We start from the raw sequence: 20,481 nt of genomic DNA on the forward strand, positions 1-20,481 counted from the left end.
CCTTTAAAATTTCCACTGAGAAAACTGTGCTATTATGAAAGATCTGGTGATAGAGCTGAAAGCATCCAATCCTAGTTTTTCCTCCCATCGGCGAACTAGGACATTGCAATCCTGCATGCTGGCTGTCAATTAGCATTATCTCCATTTGTTTTAGATCCAGACAGGAGGTCAGTTTCCACCATGAATCTTTCGAAACATGTTGATCCGGTCATTAGCAAGCGGCTCTCCTCTTCATCTGCAACTTTACTAAATTCTCCAGATAGAGGTACAGTCAAAAGGAAACCAAAAAAAGTGTTCTGTTATTCTATTAATGCTTTTTTTTCTGGATGTTTACAGATAAAAATAAGCATCTGAAGTTGCTTTCCCTACGTTTCTTAAATAGGAAGAAAAAAACTTCAGAGTAAAAAAGCAATAAGTGGCTGAGCAGCATTTGCCTTGCGACAAGAACATTTCTCATTTTAGAACTTGGCTGAATGATTGCACTTAGCAGTGATGAAAGCGGTGCTTCTCTCGACTCTTTAGTAACTGAGTTACAGCTCCAGAAATCACCCACTTATCCACCAACATGCAAATAATCTGTGTTATGAACATTTATTCAATCATATTGTCTTTGACTTTTCATCTGTACATTGGGAAATATAGGCGTTGACTTTCTAAAAAAATACTTTTTAATTGATTCATGTTTGTTAGATTTCTTTTTTGCTAATTTATTTTTCATTTAACCAAAACTTTCTTGCTGCTTTTCTTTGTGTGACTGGTTCTTTTGGTTTCTATTCATTTACTCTTAAGGAAATTGGCCTAACTTCAAGAATATCATCAGTGAAGCCTTCTAAAAATTTTAATAATTGTAGCCCTCCAATTAACATTTAAATTTTTAGTTTTAGTCATCCCACGGATTTACAGTACATGAATGTTATTATTTCTTAAAGTTTTATTTTCTATATTTATATATCATGGTATGGAAACCAAGCTTTTAAGATACACTACTTGTTTTACATAACTAAAATGACTTTAAATTAAAAAAACAGATTATTGTGCAATATAAAATTACATACTCTTTAAAAATAACAAGTTGTGGTTACTTTAAATACTTTATTAAGAAACCAATTGGGAAATGTTCAGTGTTTATAATCTTGAAAAGAATGTAATGTGTGCATGTTCTGTATGTATGTATATGTATTTATATATTTTATATTGTATAAAAATTATGGTGTCATGTACAATATGATATATGCTGATGCTGTTTTATAACTAATCTCTTAATGCAGTAAATGTTTGAATGACTTCTTATTCTTGCCTTTTAACTTACACTATTCCTTTTTTTTAACCTAATTTGTCTAAATTCCTATTAGACATGTTAGAAATTAGAAGCCTTTTATATGTTAGAGAAACATTTTATGAATTAAAATTTCTCTCATAAATAGCCTCCCTTTTCAAACTCATTCCCTTAATGTAATGTAAAATGTAGCACGTGAATGCTATTCTTGCAGCTGTCTATTCATCTTCTCTTCAGCACTTGAATTTCACACTTTTGTTAATCTGGATCTAGACAAGCGATAGTCGGGATCTTACAGCACTTTTACAGTACCTCACAGATGCTGTTCCTTAGGTCAGCCCTGACTCTGCCTTCTTCCTTTGGGTAAGGTTACGGGTCCAGGGAAGCTCAATAATCGGTTCATAGCTGGGGCCAGGAAACTGCCCCTTGAATCATGGTACAGGCCTATAAAATTGAATACCAAGCTGATAATAGGATAGGAGGGAGAGCATGAAATTGGAGAGTTCTCCTTTTCTTCCCATTTATCAAAAGTTTCTGGGTCTAATACGCAAGGTTGACCTGGAAAGGAAGATTTGGTTCATCCAGGAGTTCCTATACATCTGCGAAGCAATTTTTCTTTTAAGTTAAGCAAAACCCTCAGGAGGACAGTGAGAAAGCTAAGTCTTTTAAAGAGAATTGAAATTCTTCTAAATTTGAATTTCTCTAATTTAGAAGTGTATGTAGTTTAGTTATTTCATTTCCTTTTCTACTATTTTTAAAAAGTTGGTTATTCTTTGTCATCAAATTAAGAAGCATTTTTTATTAAGTTATCAAAGTAGCCCTGGCTGGTGTGGCTTAATGGATTGATTGAGTGCGGGCCTGTGAAACAAAGGGTCACAGGTTCTATTCCCAGTCCGGGCACATGCCTGGGTTGTGGTCCGGGTCCTCAGTAAGGGATGAGTAAGAGGCAACCACACATTGATGTGTCTGTCCCTCTCTTTCTCCCTCCCCTCCTCTCTGTTTAAAAATATAAATAAATAAAATCTTACGAAAATAAATAAATAAATGACTAAAGTAGAGGCTTTTACAGTCAAGTCTGTTAAAGGCCATATACCATTGCTAGATTGTTTGAGTGCAGAGCCTCACAGCACAGGTGTTAGGGCTGATATTAAATCGGCAACTCTGACACTTTCAAGGTAGAGCTGGACTGCTCTACTGGTTACTAAAAATACAGAACTATTTCCATACCAGTTGGTAAGTATCCACTTCCCCAAGCTGTGCTTCCCCAGGGCCCCCAGGGCTAATGAGTGGCATCCATTAGCTGTGCGCTCAAGACCTACCAGTTTTTAAAGAGTTTGATTATCGCACCGGAATATAGTTTCACAGAGGCTGATAAAACAAGCTGAGTTAACAGCAAACCTCTGACTACCAAAGATTTCTATAATTGCTGCAACAGGAAGGATATTGCCCCTGGACATTTTTTTTCATTAACAACATGTATTTCTTATTAATTTAAGCTACCTGCTTAACCAGCTTTTTCCTCAAGGACAAATAATAAGGAGTTTGAAAAAAGTAAGAAGGAAGTCACTATTCTTTGCTTAAAATCAGTCCGTACATTTTTTCCTAGAATCTAGCACAGAGGACAAGGTGTGGGGGACCTCAAACTGAATACCGCCCATGGGCATGTTCTGCTTGACCTGAGCAGGGGGTTTTGCGCTCATTTTAATTTGAAATAATTGCCATCATTTTAAGAAATGGAACATTTCGTTTTCTATGTCTAACGGAAAATCAGGACCTTGCCTGGTTTCTCTGTCATCTGGGACTAGCTGTGCCCTGCTCCTGGGGAATGAGGTAGTGCAAATATGGAGCTTGTTTGGTTGCCTCCTCTTGTCTGGATTGTCTATTATGAGAATTGACAATATCGCATTTTTAAGGATCCAAACAGGATCAATACTGTAGGCTTGTTTCATGAGAATTAATATCTCTTCCTTCTGGAGCTGATTGTCTTAAAATCAGGCCCCTTTAGATGAAAAAGTGAAGTAAGATAAGATAAAACAAAATAGTTAAATTTAAAAATAAGGTAACAAAACACTCTCCTGTCTTAACCTTTGCTGAAAAGTTACCCAGGGAAGAGATCTGTGTCTCTCCTGCTCAGAGCATAGTTATGAAAGTGGCAGGAGTGAAACATGGCTCTGTTAGCAAATCTTTCATTCACAGGTCAGAGCTTTAAAACACATCTCTTTGGATATGTCTTAAACGCAAGACAAAGAGGGTTTTTAATGATCTTCATCTGAGGCAAATTCATTGGTTGATGCCTTGAAGACACACAGAAATAAAGTAACTGAACTTCTTAGTAAAGGCAGGGGGAAGACATGTCTTGTCAATGATAAACCACCTCTATAGTTCTAAGCCAGTCACTCTACAGAGCTTGTTTTATATAAAAAAGGAAGCATTCTTTTCTTCTTCCCTTTCTTACCTACTAAAAATATAGTTCTGTTGAAGATTTCCATTTAATACTAATCACGTTCCCCGCTGATCTTCTTCTGTAAATGTATTGTAATTTTAGATTACATTATTTTTGCTGTTGATATACAACACACACACTGCCATCCTCTAGTTGCTAATCAGGACTTTTCCCAGTGTATGTTATACTACCTGTGCAACATTAGATTAGTTTTTATTACAGATTTTTTATGAATGTCCTACTGTCAGATAAGATTTAATTTAACTGTGAAGGCTCTGCTAAAAACCAGAAAAATCTAATAAACAATTCACTCATTCTTGAATTCACCAGAGCCTTGACCAACATAGCCACTCTTTTATGATGAAGTCAGACAATTAAGGTTCTTATTGAAAGCTAGTACCTCTTACAAATAGGAGCAAATATTTTCTATAACCTTTAACATTGGATGGCTTCTATTAACCAAAACTACTTTCCTAGATTATAAATGTCATTCTTTTAAAATATGGCATGTAAAAGATTGCTATGAGAACAACTGCTCCAGGGGCAAACAAACTCGTATCTGGTGTGTATGGTGAGGAACAGAACCTGGTGTTTATGGCCTGTCGGGTTTACACAGTTTTTGTTTGTTTGTTTATTTGTTTGTTTTTTAGGTTTAGACAGTTTTTAAGTCTTTTACCAGTGGCTTGGAAATGTGTTCTAAAATAAAGCTATGTTATTACTTTACTCTAGTGATATTTGCAAACTTTCTCCCTGGTATTTTTGGAAAATGTAGCTTCTACGTTTTCATGGGTCATCACTGGAGGCTGATACAAAGGAATTAATAACTGGCATGCATTTCTTAACCATGCACTTGCCAAGCCCCAGTATAATTCGAGACCATACTATCATTGCATTCGTTTAAATTTACTTTCTGGATTCTTCTCATACCAACTAGTAATCTCCAATTTATATTTATATTGGATTTTGGTTTTTCTGTTTAATTTAATCATGCTTCAACTTTATCTTCATCCTCCCCCCCAAAATTGTATGTTGTTGCCAAATGGGAACCTGAAAGAACCTGGCTTGCTAAAAGGAAAAATCAAAAGGAAATTCTAGACAGAATTGTGCATGAGTCCTCTTTCATTTTTTTGTATCTATTGTAATTTCCTCCTAATTGCCCAAGTAACAATTCATGGAGATCTATCAAAATGTAATGGAGACCCTTTCTATCTTCATTTCCTTGTAATTCCAGTATTGCGTTAAGCTTCCATAGACTTTGCTGGAGTTGGTTATTCAGGGTACTTAGGAAGCCCTTTAGCAGATGGCAGATATGTATGACTGCAGTCAACAATATATGCCAAACCTGTAGTGGAAATACCATTTCTGTTTTGTTACCTGTTGACTGCTAAAGGACAGTGTTAGCAAAATCTGCCTCCATAAAACTAATATAGAGACGTCCCCAAACTTAACATTTCAAGAAAGGCAATGCTATAGAATAGCTGCTCCTTCGGGCAGGGTTCCCATCACCCTGACTCTTCACCAGCTGTCCTCACTGGAGAGCCTGGTCTGTCTCGAAGGGATGGCATGTGGAAGCGATAGGTGTGATACTCTGTGCCCTCTTGCCCCTGGAAAGAATGCTTCTAACATCTTGCTTATGTGGTGACGTTTAGCTCGCCGCCTGCAGCTCAGCCCATGGGAGAGCAGCGTTGTTAACAGACTGCTGACGCCCACACATTCGTTCCTGGCCAGAAGTAAAAGCACAGCTGCCTTGTCTGGAGATACAGGTAAAACTGTCAAGGTGAAACTTTCCTGGTGAGATAAAGCCCTCCTTCTGAAGCCTCTCTGAGCCTCCAGTATTCATCTCATCACATCTCCGTTTTTCGCAGCGCGTACCTCTCTCTCCTCTGGGTGGACCGGCTTTGGAAATGTCTGTTGGTGTTGGTTTCATGCCCCTGACATTGTCTCCTCTTAACATCTTATCTGGACACCAGATGCCAAGCAGACAAAAGATGCCCCTCCCTGTGATCATGGGCTTCTGATACTTGTGTGTGTTCATGAGAGTTCCAGAAAAACCTATCCCTTCCCTACCTTTCTTTCTGTCCCTGCAGCTAAGCTGATGCTCAGAGGCAGAAATAATTTAATATAACAATATGTGGACTTGGGGTAAACTAAAGTACAAGCCGATTTAAGCATAGAGTTTCATGATGCGGCTACTCTCCCTCCCCATACCAGTCTTTTGCATGCATGTAACCTAGGAAGAGTACCCTTCCCAAACTCTGAGACTGGTGGAGAAGGCCAGTTATAGTGTTCTTATTTGTTACATAATTTAAAAATTTAGTATGTAAAATGTGCTTGTACTGGTTATTGTAATTTGTTATAGCTCATCTACTCCTTTGAAATGCAAAATGTGCCTGAATGAGCCAATGTAATGTATCTGGCTGGAAAAAAGATACATATCAGGCCTTTGGCAACACCTCGTGTGAGCTGATTTGGGTTTTCCCAGTATCTTTGGGTACAACTAGGACAGCTATATAACCAGTCTACTAGCCCTCATCTTTGACCCTTGAGAAATTGCATGGCCTCTTCACAAAGCTCCCTTTAAAAAACACTTTGCCTCTACAAGCCTCTTCACGTTCATTAGCTTTTTTACAAATAATAATTGTTGAGTTTACGGTGTCTTTCATCTATGGTACCCAATGAGCTGATGTCAACACTAATTCTCACAGTACCCTGGGACTTAATTTAAAAAGTACATACAGGCATCCCCACTACCTGCTGAGGAACCCAGTGGCAAAAAGTGACTTACACCAGAGCCACTTAGAAAATCAGTGGACGGGACCTTAAACGAGCTCCCCCTCCATCCTCAGCACCTTGTGTGGCGCTCTGTGTACAACTGCTCATTCAACTAGCTGGACCACAGTGTTCCGTGTTTTCTGTAAAGTAATCTTGTCAGCTGTCATACTGCATCTGAGATTTTTCAGAAGGAGAGAGTACAGCCTATTTCAAGATAGTTTTTTTTTATGCCCACTAATCGCAGTTTTAAACAAGTAGTGGAAGTTTTTCTTTATGTCCAGCTAATTGAAGAACCTTTAAAACTGCTTTTCTGTTCTGTTTCATAGGACCTAAATAATAGTTGGTGGCTGTCATGCTTATGAATCTCCATATTGTATGTTTTCATACTAAAAGACTGCCTCACAGCTAGAAAGTTGTCTTTTTGCTGTTTCTGTCATCACTAACTTATGTCACTTCTTTCACTCTCCCTCTAGTCTTTTCCAACACCATTTCCTCATTTTCCACCCATTCTACCTGCTCATCTTCCCACCTTCCTTCTTCATTGTTGTGCTCAATCAGGTGCTCTTTACCTCCTAATTGGCTCCTCTTTACTTTGCCACTCTTCCATTCTCTTTGCCGTACATTGATGCGTTTCTGTAATTTACTTTTAGTGTGAAGCAATGCATAACCTTTCCTTGAGTTGCCTGTTTTATTAATGCATTCCTTAGATCATTGTTACCTGTTAAATTGCATCGATACAGCTTATGTTTAATGAGCCAAAACTGTTGGTTTTTTTAAATTTTCCATTTGAAATTATATGTAAACATCTCTTACATTATCTTTTCAAAAACACTTTCCATCTTCTCTTGTAGATTTTTCTTTCTTGTCTTCCCATTTTAGTGTTGTCCCTTGAGTTCATCTTATACCCGATTGCCATTGGCAAGAGGATGACCCACATCCAGAGCCAGAGTTACAATAGCAGATCAGAACAGTCATCCCTAAGACATTCAATGATTGCAAACTCAGAACAAGCAATAAGACCATTTGAGAACTGGAAATCAGAATCTCATTCAGGGCTACTGCTTTGGGTTGACTTTCCCATGCCCATTTTAAAAAATACATGTAAAATACATGTGATTTTTAGAGCTCAGGATTAAATTAGTTAATACATGTAGAACACTTAGAATGGTACCTGCATGTAATAGGCATTACATTAATAGTATTATTAATAGTATTATTATTCTATTTTGTAATATGTCTGTTCTCTGTGCTACACTCCAACCATTTGAACTGCAGTGTCTTCTCAGCACCCATCATTTCATATAAAAAATCTTGAATGATTTAATTAAGGTGTGCTTGCTACCGAGTTACAGAGGAAATACAGATAGGTATTGTGGAAGACTTTTCCGTAAGAGAATTTTTATGTTTAATAGAACTACTTTGGGATAAGGAGGGCACTCTGGGAAGGAAAAAGATACCTCTATATTGCTCTTACTATTTCTTCAGAAGGACAAGAGTATGAGAATAATTTTATTTAAAGGTTTCAGGTTTTTTCAAGTAGTTGCTATTCAGAACAACAATGAAATATAATACCCCTAGAAGGAATTTATAATGTGTATTTTAGCCAGACAGTGTTCCTCGAACAATTAAATTTGAGGCTTTTAGTATAGACTACCCTGATAGGTTTAAAATATTTTCATCCTTTGATTAATGTTAGCCCAGCGCCTTAATAAAGAATAAATCGGAGGCATGACGAGATTGGCTTACGTCCAGGGTGGCCCCCGAAATGCTCCATAGACACCCCCTGAAATGACTGGGTTTCACCAGAGGAGAAGAGTGCTTTCTCCTCTCAGTGTCAGACCGCGGCCTCAGAGCAGGGCTGTTCCCAGAGTTTCTTGATATCCAGCAAGGTTAACGGCCTCTGGTTGTGCCCTGGGCAATGTGTGCTTCTCCTGGTCATTAATCCCACAGAAGTGCCCTGTGCCAGGATGTTATTCTCTAAGTGTACTTGATTGGCTTGGAAGAGTTTTGCATTCATGGACTCCTTTCTTGTTTGGGAAATGTTTCGCTATGGCGCATGAGAAACTGATTTTCAAATTATTTCCCCTTGTGCACACAGCAAGCCCAACGACAGAAAGTCCCCCTTTCTCACAATACAAAGGAATCTTCCTTCATCATTAAGATCTGAAACAAAGCTTTATGTCAGCTCCCAAGTAAGACATGCATATTCTCTTAAGGAGAACTGAGGGACAGTAAAATATTTTTGTTTATCCTGAAGAAATAGAGCTCTGTTTTCAGATGATGGGAAAAGAGAATGCAGTTTCCAGCCTATTTACTGCCTTAACTGTGGATAATCAGAAGTACTGCCAGGCCTTTGATGAAACAGAGCATGTGAATAAAGATATAATCTGACCTACTTCCTATCTATAGATTAAACCAAAATAACGAATATTTTTTAATTCTGAAATTAAGGTTATTCCAAGTTTGTCTTATAAACTTATGAGTTTTAAATGTATTAATACTCTTCTAGTCATCAGCCATAGTGACCTCTTTGAAGGGTTGCTACTATGGCTGGAGTTGGATAAAAGAATTCTACAATCATCCAAATACATAGGATTCTCCTCAGTGGTCATGTTTAATTGTCTCTTTTTTTTTTTTTTGCTGGAAGACAAGATTTCTGGATGAGATCTGACAATGAGCTCTGGAGCCTCAGTGCCCACACTGAGATATCTGTGCAGTATTGATTGTATGAACGTCTTTAAACCATTGTTGCTCGAAATCACTTGATTAATGACAGAGTTCCTTTGAAGGTGAATGGTCAGAAACTTTGTGGTACTTCAAAAAAATGTTCCATCTTGAGTAAAATTATAAAAGCTATTCATGATTCCACTTTATTTTTGGCAATTCTAACATATTTATGTTCTATTCACTGTTTTAAACGATGACATCCTATTTCCCCATACGTCCTATTGCAGCTTGTTAGGAATCTTGAAAAGTTTTGGCTTTTAAGAAAACCTAGAAGTATGCATTCAATTTGCTTCTAGGTTTAAATAGATAAAACATTTATAGAATTTTTCTGCTAGAAATTATTAGTTATCCTTGTAACAAGTCTTAACACCTGGTAAGACTTGGTCATTTAACATTTTAAAAATTCAGTTGCTGTTTTACCACATGCTGTTGAACTTGGCTCCTGAAATAGTTGCTTGCCTGCTTGCTTGCTTCCTATCTTTCCACCTTTTGTTCAATCTTATAGCTAATTAGGAGAAAATCTGATTATAAAGCAGTCCTTCTCTAAAAATGATCTACTACTAGTATAGCATTTTACCAGAACCATCAGTTTATAGACATATAAGGCCATTGGTTTCCGTAACTATTGGATTACATCTATATCTTTAATCAGTGTTTAAATAACCAAAGAGCTTATGTATTCTGGATTTTTCATTTGGACACACCTTCCTCTTGGACACACCACAAACTAGGGTTGTGAGGAGAGCTGAGTATGAGGGTTCTGGACACCTTTAGGTAATAACATCTTCTCCCTACTTTTCTCTCTATCTCTGCTTCACTCCTTTTCCTGAACCTGCTTTTGGCTTTCCTTCAACTGCTCCTCTGGCACTCTTGTGTGTAAAACAATCACCTGCACCCTAGTTATCCCCATTTGTCCTCGTTCAGCATCTTGCAGCCCCATCAACATCATGTCCTACAAAGCTGCACACTCTAGAAATCCGGTGGATCGAACAAAACTCTTTGTAACACCGCCCGATGGCTCTGCTCGGAGGAGGACTCTCCATGGCACAGTGGTGAGTAGCGATGGGAGCAGCCAGGCGAGTCTCACCAGGTGCTATTTCTTGCGTAGGGTGGACACCACCCCAAGGTGCCATGTGGGTGCAGGATTGGGAGATGGTGGTATGCACCATCCCATCTATCTGGTTAGCTGGGTGCTAGTGTCCCCACACTTCCTCTCCACTTGAAGATTTTACTCCCCCTAAAAATTTGAATTTGAAGGTGAAAACTGTTCTTTGTTCAATCCTGTATGAGTGACTGAACTACCCTGCTCCATACAAATAAGTGGAATGCCGGCGTACTTTTATTTCTGAAAGTAGAAAACCTTGGAAGGGGAAGTGGGCCTGGACTGCTACCTCTGCTGCCTTTTATTCCAACCATGTCCAGAAGCTGGCTGAACTTTAAATGTGGTTCACGGAAAACAACATAAAGAATTTTTATCTGCTTAGCTAATCCCTGTCAAGACCCAGATCTTAACCTATAGTGACAAAGAATTTTACAAACATTAGTAACTCACTAAATAATTCTTATAAGGCTATTGGGCTGTATTATAAACTCAGATTTTGCAAGTAAAGAATGTAATTTGTACTTGTTATTTATTGCTAGCAAAGTCACTGAGTTAACGTTAATTTTCACCATGCTATCAATGCAATGAGGTAACTTGTATGTCTCCAGGGCTCTTTCTTCGATTTGAACTGTGGGTTGTTTGCTATCTCTTGAATGATGTAGACATTGCTCTGTGGTCTTTAGACATTTTGCATTAGTCTTAACAGATTTGCCAGTCAACCAGAGGATACCACTGCCTCTCTCCCATGGTAATAGCAGGACCCATTTAATGAAAGGCGGGGTAATTTTTTAAATTTTTAAGTTCCAACAGCAATTCAGATTTATAAATCTGATGCCCACTTAAAAGGATTACTTAGACCCTTGAGGGTATTTAGAGGATTGTAAGAATTTGAAGGCTTTGTCTACAGGCAGTTTCCCTTCAAGCCCTTCAGGCTTTCAGGAATCAGTATTTGATTCATAATTGAGGCAGACCTCCAGCCCTTCACACCAAAGGTGAGAGAACCTTGATGTCTGGGAGGCTTTTTGTCGTTAGCGTATTGGTCCTAGCTATGAACAAAAAGCCATGGTTCAGTAGAACAGCTTTAGCCTCAAACATAAATGTACTTATCAGGGAAGGCAAAGCATTTACAAAAAAAAGCCTTAGTGTTGATAAAAACAAAAATGAACACTCCAGGAGGGAAGGAGGAGAGCTTAATGAGAGGGATTTCATGACATGATCCAAAACCTCTACTTTCTCGTTTTTGATGGGGATGCGGAAGGTGATGCCTTCCTCTTTTTATATTTGATCTGTTGGCCTTCTTTTCACCTGTTTATAAAAATATTTTATTAGTTATCTTTAGAGAAAGAGGAAGGTAGGGAGAAAGAAAGGGAAACATCTATTGGCTGCCTCTCATTGGTTCTATTAGTCAGGGACTGAACGCACAACCCATGTGGCCTGACCGGGAATCAAACTGGTGACCTTTAGCTTTGTGGGATGACGCCCAACCAACTGAGCCACAATGTTCAGGGTTCTTTTCGCCTCTTTACAACCAACTACTTAGGCACATACATACTGCCAGAAAATTACTCCACAAGTCCTGTTGCCCTAGAGCTGCACTTCGGAATCTAGCTGAGCAACTGGCCACACACACACATGGCTATTGAGCTCTTGAAAAGTGGCTAAAGAGACTGACAAAATGATTTTAAATTCACTGTAATTTAAAAAATTTTAATTGTAGTAAAAAAAAAAACTTATCAAAATTTACCATCGTAAGCATTTTTAAAGTGTGCATTTCCGTAGTGTTAAGTATATTCACACTGCTGTGCAGCCAATCTTCAAACTTTTTACATCTCGCAAAACTGAAACTATACCTGTAAAACGGACTCGCCATTTCCTCTTCCCTCCAGGCACTAGCAACCACCAGTTTACTTTCTGTGTTGTTAGTCTGCTTCAGGTACCTAAATGAGATACAAATGGAATCACAAAGTATGTGTCTTTTTAGAACTGGCTTATTTCACTTAGCGTAATGTCATCAAGGTGTTTTCCATGTTGTAGCATATGACGGGATTTTCATTCTTCAAGGCTAATAATACTCCTGTGGAGAGGGTCAGTATGTACACATGCACACCCATACTCATACAAATATACATATGTATATATATACACACCACATTTTTGTTAATCTGTTCATCTGTTGATGGGCATTTGAGTTGCTTCTCTCTTGGCTGTTGTGAATAGCACTATAAATATTGGTATGCAAATATCTCTTTAAGATCCTGCTTTTGATTCTTTTGGATATGTTCCCAGAATTGAGGTTGTTGGATCTTATGTAATTCTATTTTTTATCTTTTTGAGAAATGGTCATGCTCTTTTCTATAGTGATTGTACCATTTTACTTATAGTCCACCAACAGTACACAGGATTCCAGTTTTTCCACATCTTCACCAGCACTTGTTATTTTCTGTTATTTTTTTAATAGTAGCCATCCTAATGCGTGTGAGGTAATGTCTCATTGTGGTTCTTATTTGCATTTCTCTAATAAAGTGATATTGAACATCTTTTTACATGTTTTTTGGCCATTTGTATATCATCTTTGGAAAAATATCTATTCAAACCCTTTTATAACCTTTCATTTTATTTTAATTTTTTGTCATTGTTGAGTTGTAGAAGTTGTATATATACTCTGAATGTTATGATGGGCAAATAATTTTTTCCCATTCTGCAGGTTGCCTTCCTACTCTGTTGTTTTCTTTGTTACACAGGAGTTTTTAAGTTTGATGTAGTCCCATTTGTTTATTTTTGCTTTTGCTACCTGTGCTTTTGTTGTTACATCCAATTCATTACCAAACCCAGTATCGTTGAAGCTTCCCTATATAGGTTTTCTTATAGGAATGTCATAGTTTAAGGTCTTACATTTAGGTCTTTAAATCTATTTTGAGTTGATTTTTGTATATAGTATTTGGTAAGGGTCTGGCTATATCCATTCGCTGTGGATCTCCACCTCCCCCAGCACCGGTTGTTGAAGAGACTGCCTTTTCCCCACTGAGTGGCCTTGGCGCTCTCGTCAAGGGTCCTCTGACCACAGTCACAAAGGTTGATTTCTGGGCTCGCTCTCTATCCCACTGGTCTATTTATCTGTCTTTATGCCAGCACCACACTGTTACTTTTTAAAATTTAAGTTATTGGGGTATACCACTGTGTTGGTTCCTTTAGCTTTATAATACATGTAAGATTTCTAACTTTGTTCTTTTTCAAAATTGTTTTGGTTAGTCAGGGTCCTTGGAAGTTTCATCTGAACTTAAGATGGATTTTTCTATTTCTGGAAAAAACAACAACTTTGAATTCTGAAAGGGATTGCTTTGAATCTGTAGATTGCTTTGGGTAGAATTGACATCTAGATGTTAATAAGCCTTCCAGTCTGTGGACACAGGATGTCTTCCCATTTATTTGTGTCTTCCTTAATTTCTTCCGGCAGCATCTTCTAGTTTTCAGTAAACAAGTCTTCTGCCCCCTTGGTTAAATTTATTCTTAAGTATTTTGTTTATTTTGATTTTGTTGTAAATAAATTGTTTTCTTAATTTTGTCTTCAGTTGTAATTTTAATTCATTTGGATCTAAATTCAAATGGCTACTATTGAGTACTTGAATTATGTTTTGTGAGACTGAATTAATATTTAATTTTATGTCATTTTTAATTAATTTATATCTAAAATTCATATAGCCCAATGCAGCTATTGGCTACCATATTGGACATTGTAGATTTAGAGCATTTCTGTCATCACAAAAGATTCTACTAGACGGTGTCTGTCTGTATTGTCTCCCTTGGGGGTTATTTGTATTCTGTACTTAACCCTAACTGTAAAATTAAAGTCTTCATCTTGCTGGTAGGTTGTCCAGATAATTGACATGAGCAGTTTACTACAGGAGTTTCACCTTAGCCTTGTGGAAAGTGTTAATAAGAAAGATTATTGTACAGACGGCTGGCTCTTTTGTCAGATCAGGATGAGAATCAAGAGCATCTTTACATATCTGGTACCCAAATAAGTGATTGGGTACAAGATCAATGAAAGGATAAAAAATATCTATCTGCCTAAAAGGGTATTATCTCAAATATTGAGCATCTTTCCAAAATGTTTTCCTCTTGCTCTCCCTACCTCTTTAAGATAATTTAAAAGTTGAGCTTTAGAAAAAGAAAACATTGCTTAAGTTATACTTTAAAAAAAGAAGAAGAAGAAGAAGAGCATGACCATCTTCTTCTTTGGTTGGTTGGAGCATCATCTCATAGGTCAAAGGGTCGTGGGTTAAATTCCTGGTCAGGACACATAGTCATGTTGTGGATTTGATCCCTGGTCAGAACACATACAAGAAGGCAGCCAATGGATGTTTTTCTCTCACATCGATGTTTTTATCTATGTCTCTCATGCTTCCTCTCTCTGAAAGCAATAAAAAGAACATCCTCCACTGAGGATTAAAAAAGAAGAAGAAGAAGACTATCATAGACTTATAGACGTAGGTTCATTCCCTGCTACCTGTCTTATCGAGGTACAGGTGATGAAATTCAACACTAAACCCTCCACATCACAAATCACCCTTGTTTTCCCATTTAGATCACTCCTTGACTTCAGCCAAATAAAAACTATTTTGAGTAAAAGGGGGGAAAGCCACTTGAGGTACTTAACTGCAGCCTCCCTGAGCCTTTCTCTCCAGGGACTGACCCACCAGAGGCATAATTACCACCTGTCCACCTGCCAGGAGGGTCCCACGTGGTGGCTGCTGCTTCTGTTACCTGAGGACTGCAGTTGGTCTCCAAGGCCCCACCTCCCAACCTCTGAGACCAGAGATTGGAGCAAAAGTGGTTGTGCAGCCTCCAGTGATGTAGAGCTTCCATGCAGCTTAGGAAGCTCTTTCTTGCTCCACTTCTTCTTTTATTCTGGAATACACTGAGTATTACTTAGCACTTAGATATACTCCCCACGCCCATAGCCCAATCCGTCAACTAGGATGCTACTAAGGAAAATGGAGAGAAGCAGTGAGAAGGGACAGTGAAAGGAACAAAAGGGAAGGAAGAGGGCAGTCGATACTTGAACCAGACCAGAAAAGGAAAGAAGAGAAGGCACACTATGAACTTATTGGCCCTGAGACTAGATAACATTCTGTCCCTTTCCTTGGCCACTCAAAGCCTGCTTTCCTGAAAGGGCCCCACGGAGTGGACGACTGCCAGGTGTTCACATAGGTCCGTCCCTCCAGCAAGCATCCATTTCCGTCCCAGAACACCGTTGGCGAGTTTCAGATGCTTGAAATGAATCTTCTGTATCCTGCGCACTTTTTCTGTCTTGCTTGACTTGAGATAATTAGAAAACTTCTCTGGGTTTCCTTTTGCCCATTTCAACTCAGGAAAGTTGTCATCTCTCTGGTGAATTCTCAGTTGGCAATCAGAGGAGGGCTTGCCCTCAAATTATAATTTCATCCCTAGTGAAGGAGACTAAAAATAGTTAAAATTCTTCACCTTGAAGCTGACTTTTCTTTCAAGAGCAGGACACTAGGTGAGGAACAACTGTTTGTATAACACTGATATAAAGAAAAAAATGAATTAAAGTCTGATATAGCTGATATGTAAATTAGAAAGAAAGAAAGATTTAGCTACAGTATATTCCAGAAAAGTGCTAGGAATTTAAAGATATAAAAGTATATTTTAATTACAAATTGGGGGAATAAACTGGAAGTGACTTTTTTACTTTGACATTTGTATGGACTAAACCAGATTATGAGAGATTTTGCTCCCAGTAATTTTAGTCACATAGTTGTTTTCTAAAAGTATAAATGAATTTTTAAAATAAATGTAACTCCAAATCACACATCCAGTATAATGTCTGGCTGAAAGCTAACACAGGCCTTTTGTTGGGCTAGAATGGAGTTATATAAGAAAGGTTAGAAAATATCTAGAAAGTCCTTAGATAGATTATAGCTCCATTGTTTGAATACCTGAGTGGGCTTGTCCAACACATGGAGAAAATCTAATTATTGTGTTTCTCTGAACTCAGGCCTATAGAAGAGAACGGGAGAGAGAGAACATACCCTTCCACCTCACATCCGGCCTCCGAAGGACTTTCTCTCCATCTCGTCCCAAAGCCAGATCCCCAGTTTCCTCCCGACTGTGGTGAGTGAGATACGAGGGGCTGACTGGGTGTTCCATGCAGGAGAAGTAGCGGCCTCTGTCCTCAAAGGACGCTGTGCCCCCCATATGGTCTGGTTTGACTTAGAGAATAATGTTTTTCCTTAAAGAAAAAAAGAGAAATGGAATGGGTCTCTAAAGTGAATATTTCTGCATTTGCCACATAAAAGACTAAATACCTGCATTTCTTTTTCACATGGGTGTTCTGGGACTGTTACATGACAGGGGCCTCGAGGAAGGCTCTGGCAAGCCTGTTCTGAAAGTCCCCTTCTCTTTATGCTGTTTGTTTGTTTCCCAGGCTCCCATCCAAGTCCCTTCCTCATTTGCCTGGTACACCCAGGCCAGCGTCCTCCTTGCCTCCTGGATCTGTCAAAGGTCCCCCTGCCCAGGGCCGGCCTCTATCCCCTGGCAACATCCGCCCTGTCAAGAAAGAAGCCAGAGTGGAACCTGAGAGAAAAGACCCTGAGAAGGAGCCTCAGAAAGTAGCCAGTGAGCCCTCACTAAGGGTCAAGTCACCTCTAGTGAAGGTAGAAGAAGCCACATTTGAAGAAGGGACACCTGGTGAACCAGAGGCTGCCTCTGGTAAGAACTGACTTGCGATGGAATGTGGATTGTTTGCTCTCTCCCTTTTCCTCCCACCTTTCCCCCCCTTATTGAGGACTTAGACATTTTATTCTGAGGCTAATTTTGGAAACTTTCCTTCAGCGTAGCTTTCTTACATATAAAGAGAGTAGCATTGTACATCTAAAAGTCTACTGTTGGAGCCGTAGTATATTTATTCAGTATGGTTTCTGATTCCTTTATTAGTTTCACAAGATGTGGTGTTCAGAGCACCTGCATCAAAATCACTTGTATTATTTATTGCTGTGTTACAGTTGTCCTGTAAGTTTGCAACTGTTTGTAGCAACAAACAGTTATTACATCACACAGAATCTTGGGTCAAGAATTTGGCAGCAGCGTAGCTGGGTTGTTGGACGGTGGCTCACACACACGTCTGTTGGCAGGTGGCCTCAGTTTCATGACATGTGAACCCCTCCATTGGGTTGCTTGATGTCTTCATAACCTGTCTGCTTGCTCTCTCAGCTTCCCCTAGAGCAAGAGATCTAGGAGAATCACAAGGAATCCACAATATATTTTATGCTTCATCTCAGAAGCCACACAAGTCCCAATTTCTGTCATATTCTGTTCTTTGGAAGCAAGTCCCTAGGTGCACACTCCAATAGAGGGGAGTAGTCTCCACTATTAAAAGGGAGTATCATCAAAGAATCTGTGCAAATGTTTTCAAACCACCATAATCTATGATGCTTCAAACTTCAGAAGCCCGGCCCTACTTCAAACCCACTAAATCAGAATCCATGGTGGGTCCAAGGACTGTAAAAGATACTCAGTTCTCCAGCTGACTGCCTTGCAGGATGGCCAGACAAAACGCAGACTGGCCAGTTATGACCCTAATCCTGTGCATACTGGAGTTTAAGGACCACTAGCTTAGCCTCAATAGATGTCAGAATTTTTTCCAGAAGACCCAGTGGATCCCAGCTCTTCCCAGCTCTTCCCAGCTAACCAGATGCTATTTAGAAGTCTGAAATTACTTGGAACTAGGAATTCAGAATTTCTTGTTGAAAATTGTCTTTATTCAGAAGTTTTCTCCTTTAGACTTCATTTGAAGACAAAGGGTAGAGGCAAAGAAAGAATTGACAACTCAAGACAAATGGGGTTGTTAGAGAATGGAGGAGTCTGTTTGCATGCAGAGAGGAGGAGAAAGGCCAAAGAGCATCCTGAGCGTAAAGAAGGAGAAATGTAAATCTTGACAGGAGGGTCTGGGATGGTCAGGTGCCAGATCGCACTTGACCGCAGTGCCTCTGTGTGGCACGCCCTGCTGTACCAGCTCCCTAGGTCATTTTCCTGAATCTGAATAAGGTCAGAAAACTTCTGTTTCTGTCCTCTGTCTTGGCATCAGGACGGACAGTGGAGACCCGGGATGTATAAAGTGTACTAGTACCAGACCCTTGGCTCCTCCCCCTTCAGACCCGGACCAGCTGGGGGCAGACAAAAGGGACAATTGGTGTCATCTTCCCAGCCTGCTTCTGGGCTTGTGGCATGGATGCTGAGGATGGTCAGCTGTAGTCCTCCAGGAATACACAGTCAGTAAAGAGAAGGATTTTTAGAATGTAATCAAAGACAAATGAAAGCTCTCACCTTTATTTCACTCAGGGTCTCACTTCGCACAGAACCGAACGTGAAGCTCTATGTCTAGTACACATTAGACGTATGTTGTTAACTGATTTAACTTGTATAAAAATAAGATTTGGTGAAAAGTGTCAGCTTTGTTCGATGTCTCACACATGCAGCTTTTTGTTATCTGTTGCTTGGTTACACGTAGAATACTGTGAAACTGTGAGAACACTCTGTAATAAAAATCCCCTTTTCTTTTATAAGGATGAATTCTAGGCCTAGGGTGTGGGGAATACTAGTTTTTGTTTTGTTCTTTGGGTTTGTTTCCAATTGTTTTTTCCCTTTTACCTGTTTGTACAGCTGCTCCAGCCCCAGCTTCAGCCTCAGCTTCGGCCCCAGCTCCAGTCCCAGCCCCCACTCCAGCCTCAGCCTCAGCCTCAGCCTCAGCCTCAGCCTTAGCCTCGGCCCTGGCCCCGGCCCCGGCCCCAGCCCCAGCCCCAGTCCCAGTCCCGGTGGCCGTCCCAGTGCCCATCCCAGTGCCATCATCTACTGTGACGGCCAGTGCTTCTCCTAAGGCTTCGGCAGGCACCACTGACCCAGAAGAAGCCACAAGGCTCCTGGCTGAGAAGAGGCGGCTGGCACGAGAGCAGAGAGAGAAGGAGGAAAAGGAGAAGAGAGAGAGGGAGGAGCTCGAAAGGTAAAGCAGTGACATTGCTAAGCGATGTCCCAGGGATACCTCGCTACCTTGAATTCAGTCTTCAGTCTGAGAAGCGGTGGTAGCAGTGAGAAAGGGGAATGGACTAATTGTTTCCCAGGGACTCTGGTGGTGTTCCTGGGACCACTAAGTGGTTTTTTTATATCACATTTTCGTATTATAATGACAATACAACAACATTAACAGAGAAAGGTTTATTTTATTTTTTTCAGTTAAATGTATTGGGGTGACACTTGTTAATAGGATCATGTAAGTTTCAGGTATGTATGATAAAAGATCTGTGTATCGCACTGTGCCCCCTCCCCAAAGTCAAACCATCTTCCTTCTCCATAATCTTACCAGTTTTCACTAATTATGTATATTTTGCTCACCACTATACCACCGCCAACAATACTTATGTATATTTTGAATAATCCTTTCTAGTCTCTGTGAATAGTGTGCAGTTATACAAACATACAGAAATATATACACATGCATATATATTGACATGATTATAGCTACAATAAAGCTACAATTGTATAGGCTGGGTAATTTTTTTACTTAACATATCTCTAATCTCCATGTTTCCTCATTATCTTTCTAATTATCATTTTAAAGCTGAATAATAAAAGTTTATGTCTTCTTCCTTCCATACAGAAGTCCTCTCGTGGGTAGCTGGGTGAGGTAGCCAAGTACCCTATGATTGTCTGCCAGGCAGTGTTACCAAGCACAGTTTGCTTAGCTGGTCTCTTTCTGGGACTAATAATGCTAATGTCAATATAAGTGTTCTTCAGTTAAGCGGAACTGCAGCTGGAGGAGGACGGACTGCCATCTTGGAGCTTGGTCCCAGCAGGGATCAACACATCGGCTGTCTTCCTCCAGTCCTGTGTCAGAACATTATAAGATCTGGGAGATGGGGGAGTGGTCGGAGAGCTTCAGATGTGTCTCAGCCTTTAAAGATGGTTAAATTGCAGATTCTTTTACAAAACAACCTCTTCCCCAAATATAAACAGAACAGTTACATTTTGCCACAAGGCAGCAGGAGACTGGGAAGATGAGGAGGAAGAGTAGAAGGTGGTTTCACAGTGTGTCCTGAAGGCCATGGAATGTATCCAGTGGGGACCTCCCCGCCAGACCTCGGAACA

General features: G+C 39.6%; 1 protein-coding gene across 4 annotated transcripts in view; it reads left to right on the plus strand.

The window, feature by feature from the left end:
• The window catches only part of MAP7 (microtubule associated protein 7), a 164,639-nt gene that overhangs the window by 132,187 nt on the left and 11,971 nt on the right, over positions 1–20,481 (plus strand). For 3 of the 4 annotated variants that reach the window (XM_053664823.1, XM_053664822.1, XM_053664825.1), the window contains exons 6-11: positions 155–265; positions 5,369–5,482; positions 10,143–10,270; positions 16,340–16,455; positions 16,769–17,052; positions 19,003–19,339. In XM_053664823.1, coding sequence (XP_053520798.1) covers positions 155–265; positions 5,369–5,482; positions 10,143–10,270; positions 16,340–16,455; positions 16,769–17,052; positions 19,003–19,339 — 1,090 coding nt within the window. The remainder of the gene's footprint in view (positions 1–154; positions 266–5,368; positions 5,483–10,142; positions 10,271–16,339; positions 16,456–16,768; positions 17,053–19,002; positions 19,340–20,481) is intronic. The other variant, XM_053664824.1, reaches the window with a different exon arrangement.

This window comes from Artibeus jamaicensis, unplaced genomic scaffold (assembly GCF_021234435.1).
Source record: "Artibeus jamaicensis isolate MK-2021 breed Jamaican fruit bat unplaced genomic scaffold, CSHL_Jam_final contig_387, whole genome shotgun sequence".
NCBI classification, from domain to species: Eukaryota; Metazoa; Chordata; class Mammalia; order Chiroptera; family Phyllostomidae; genus Artibeus; species Artibeus jamaicensis.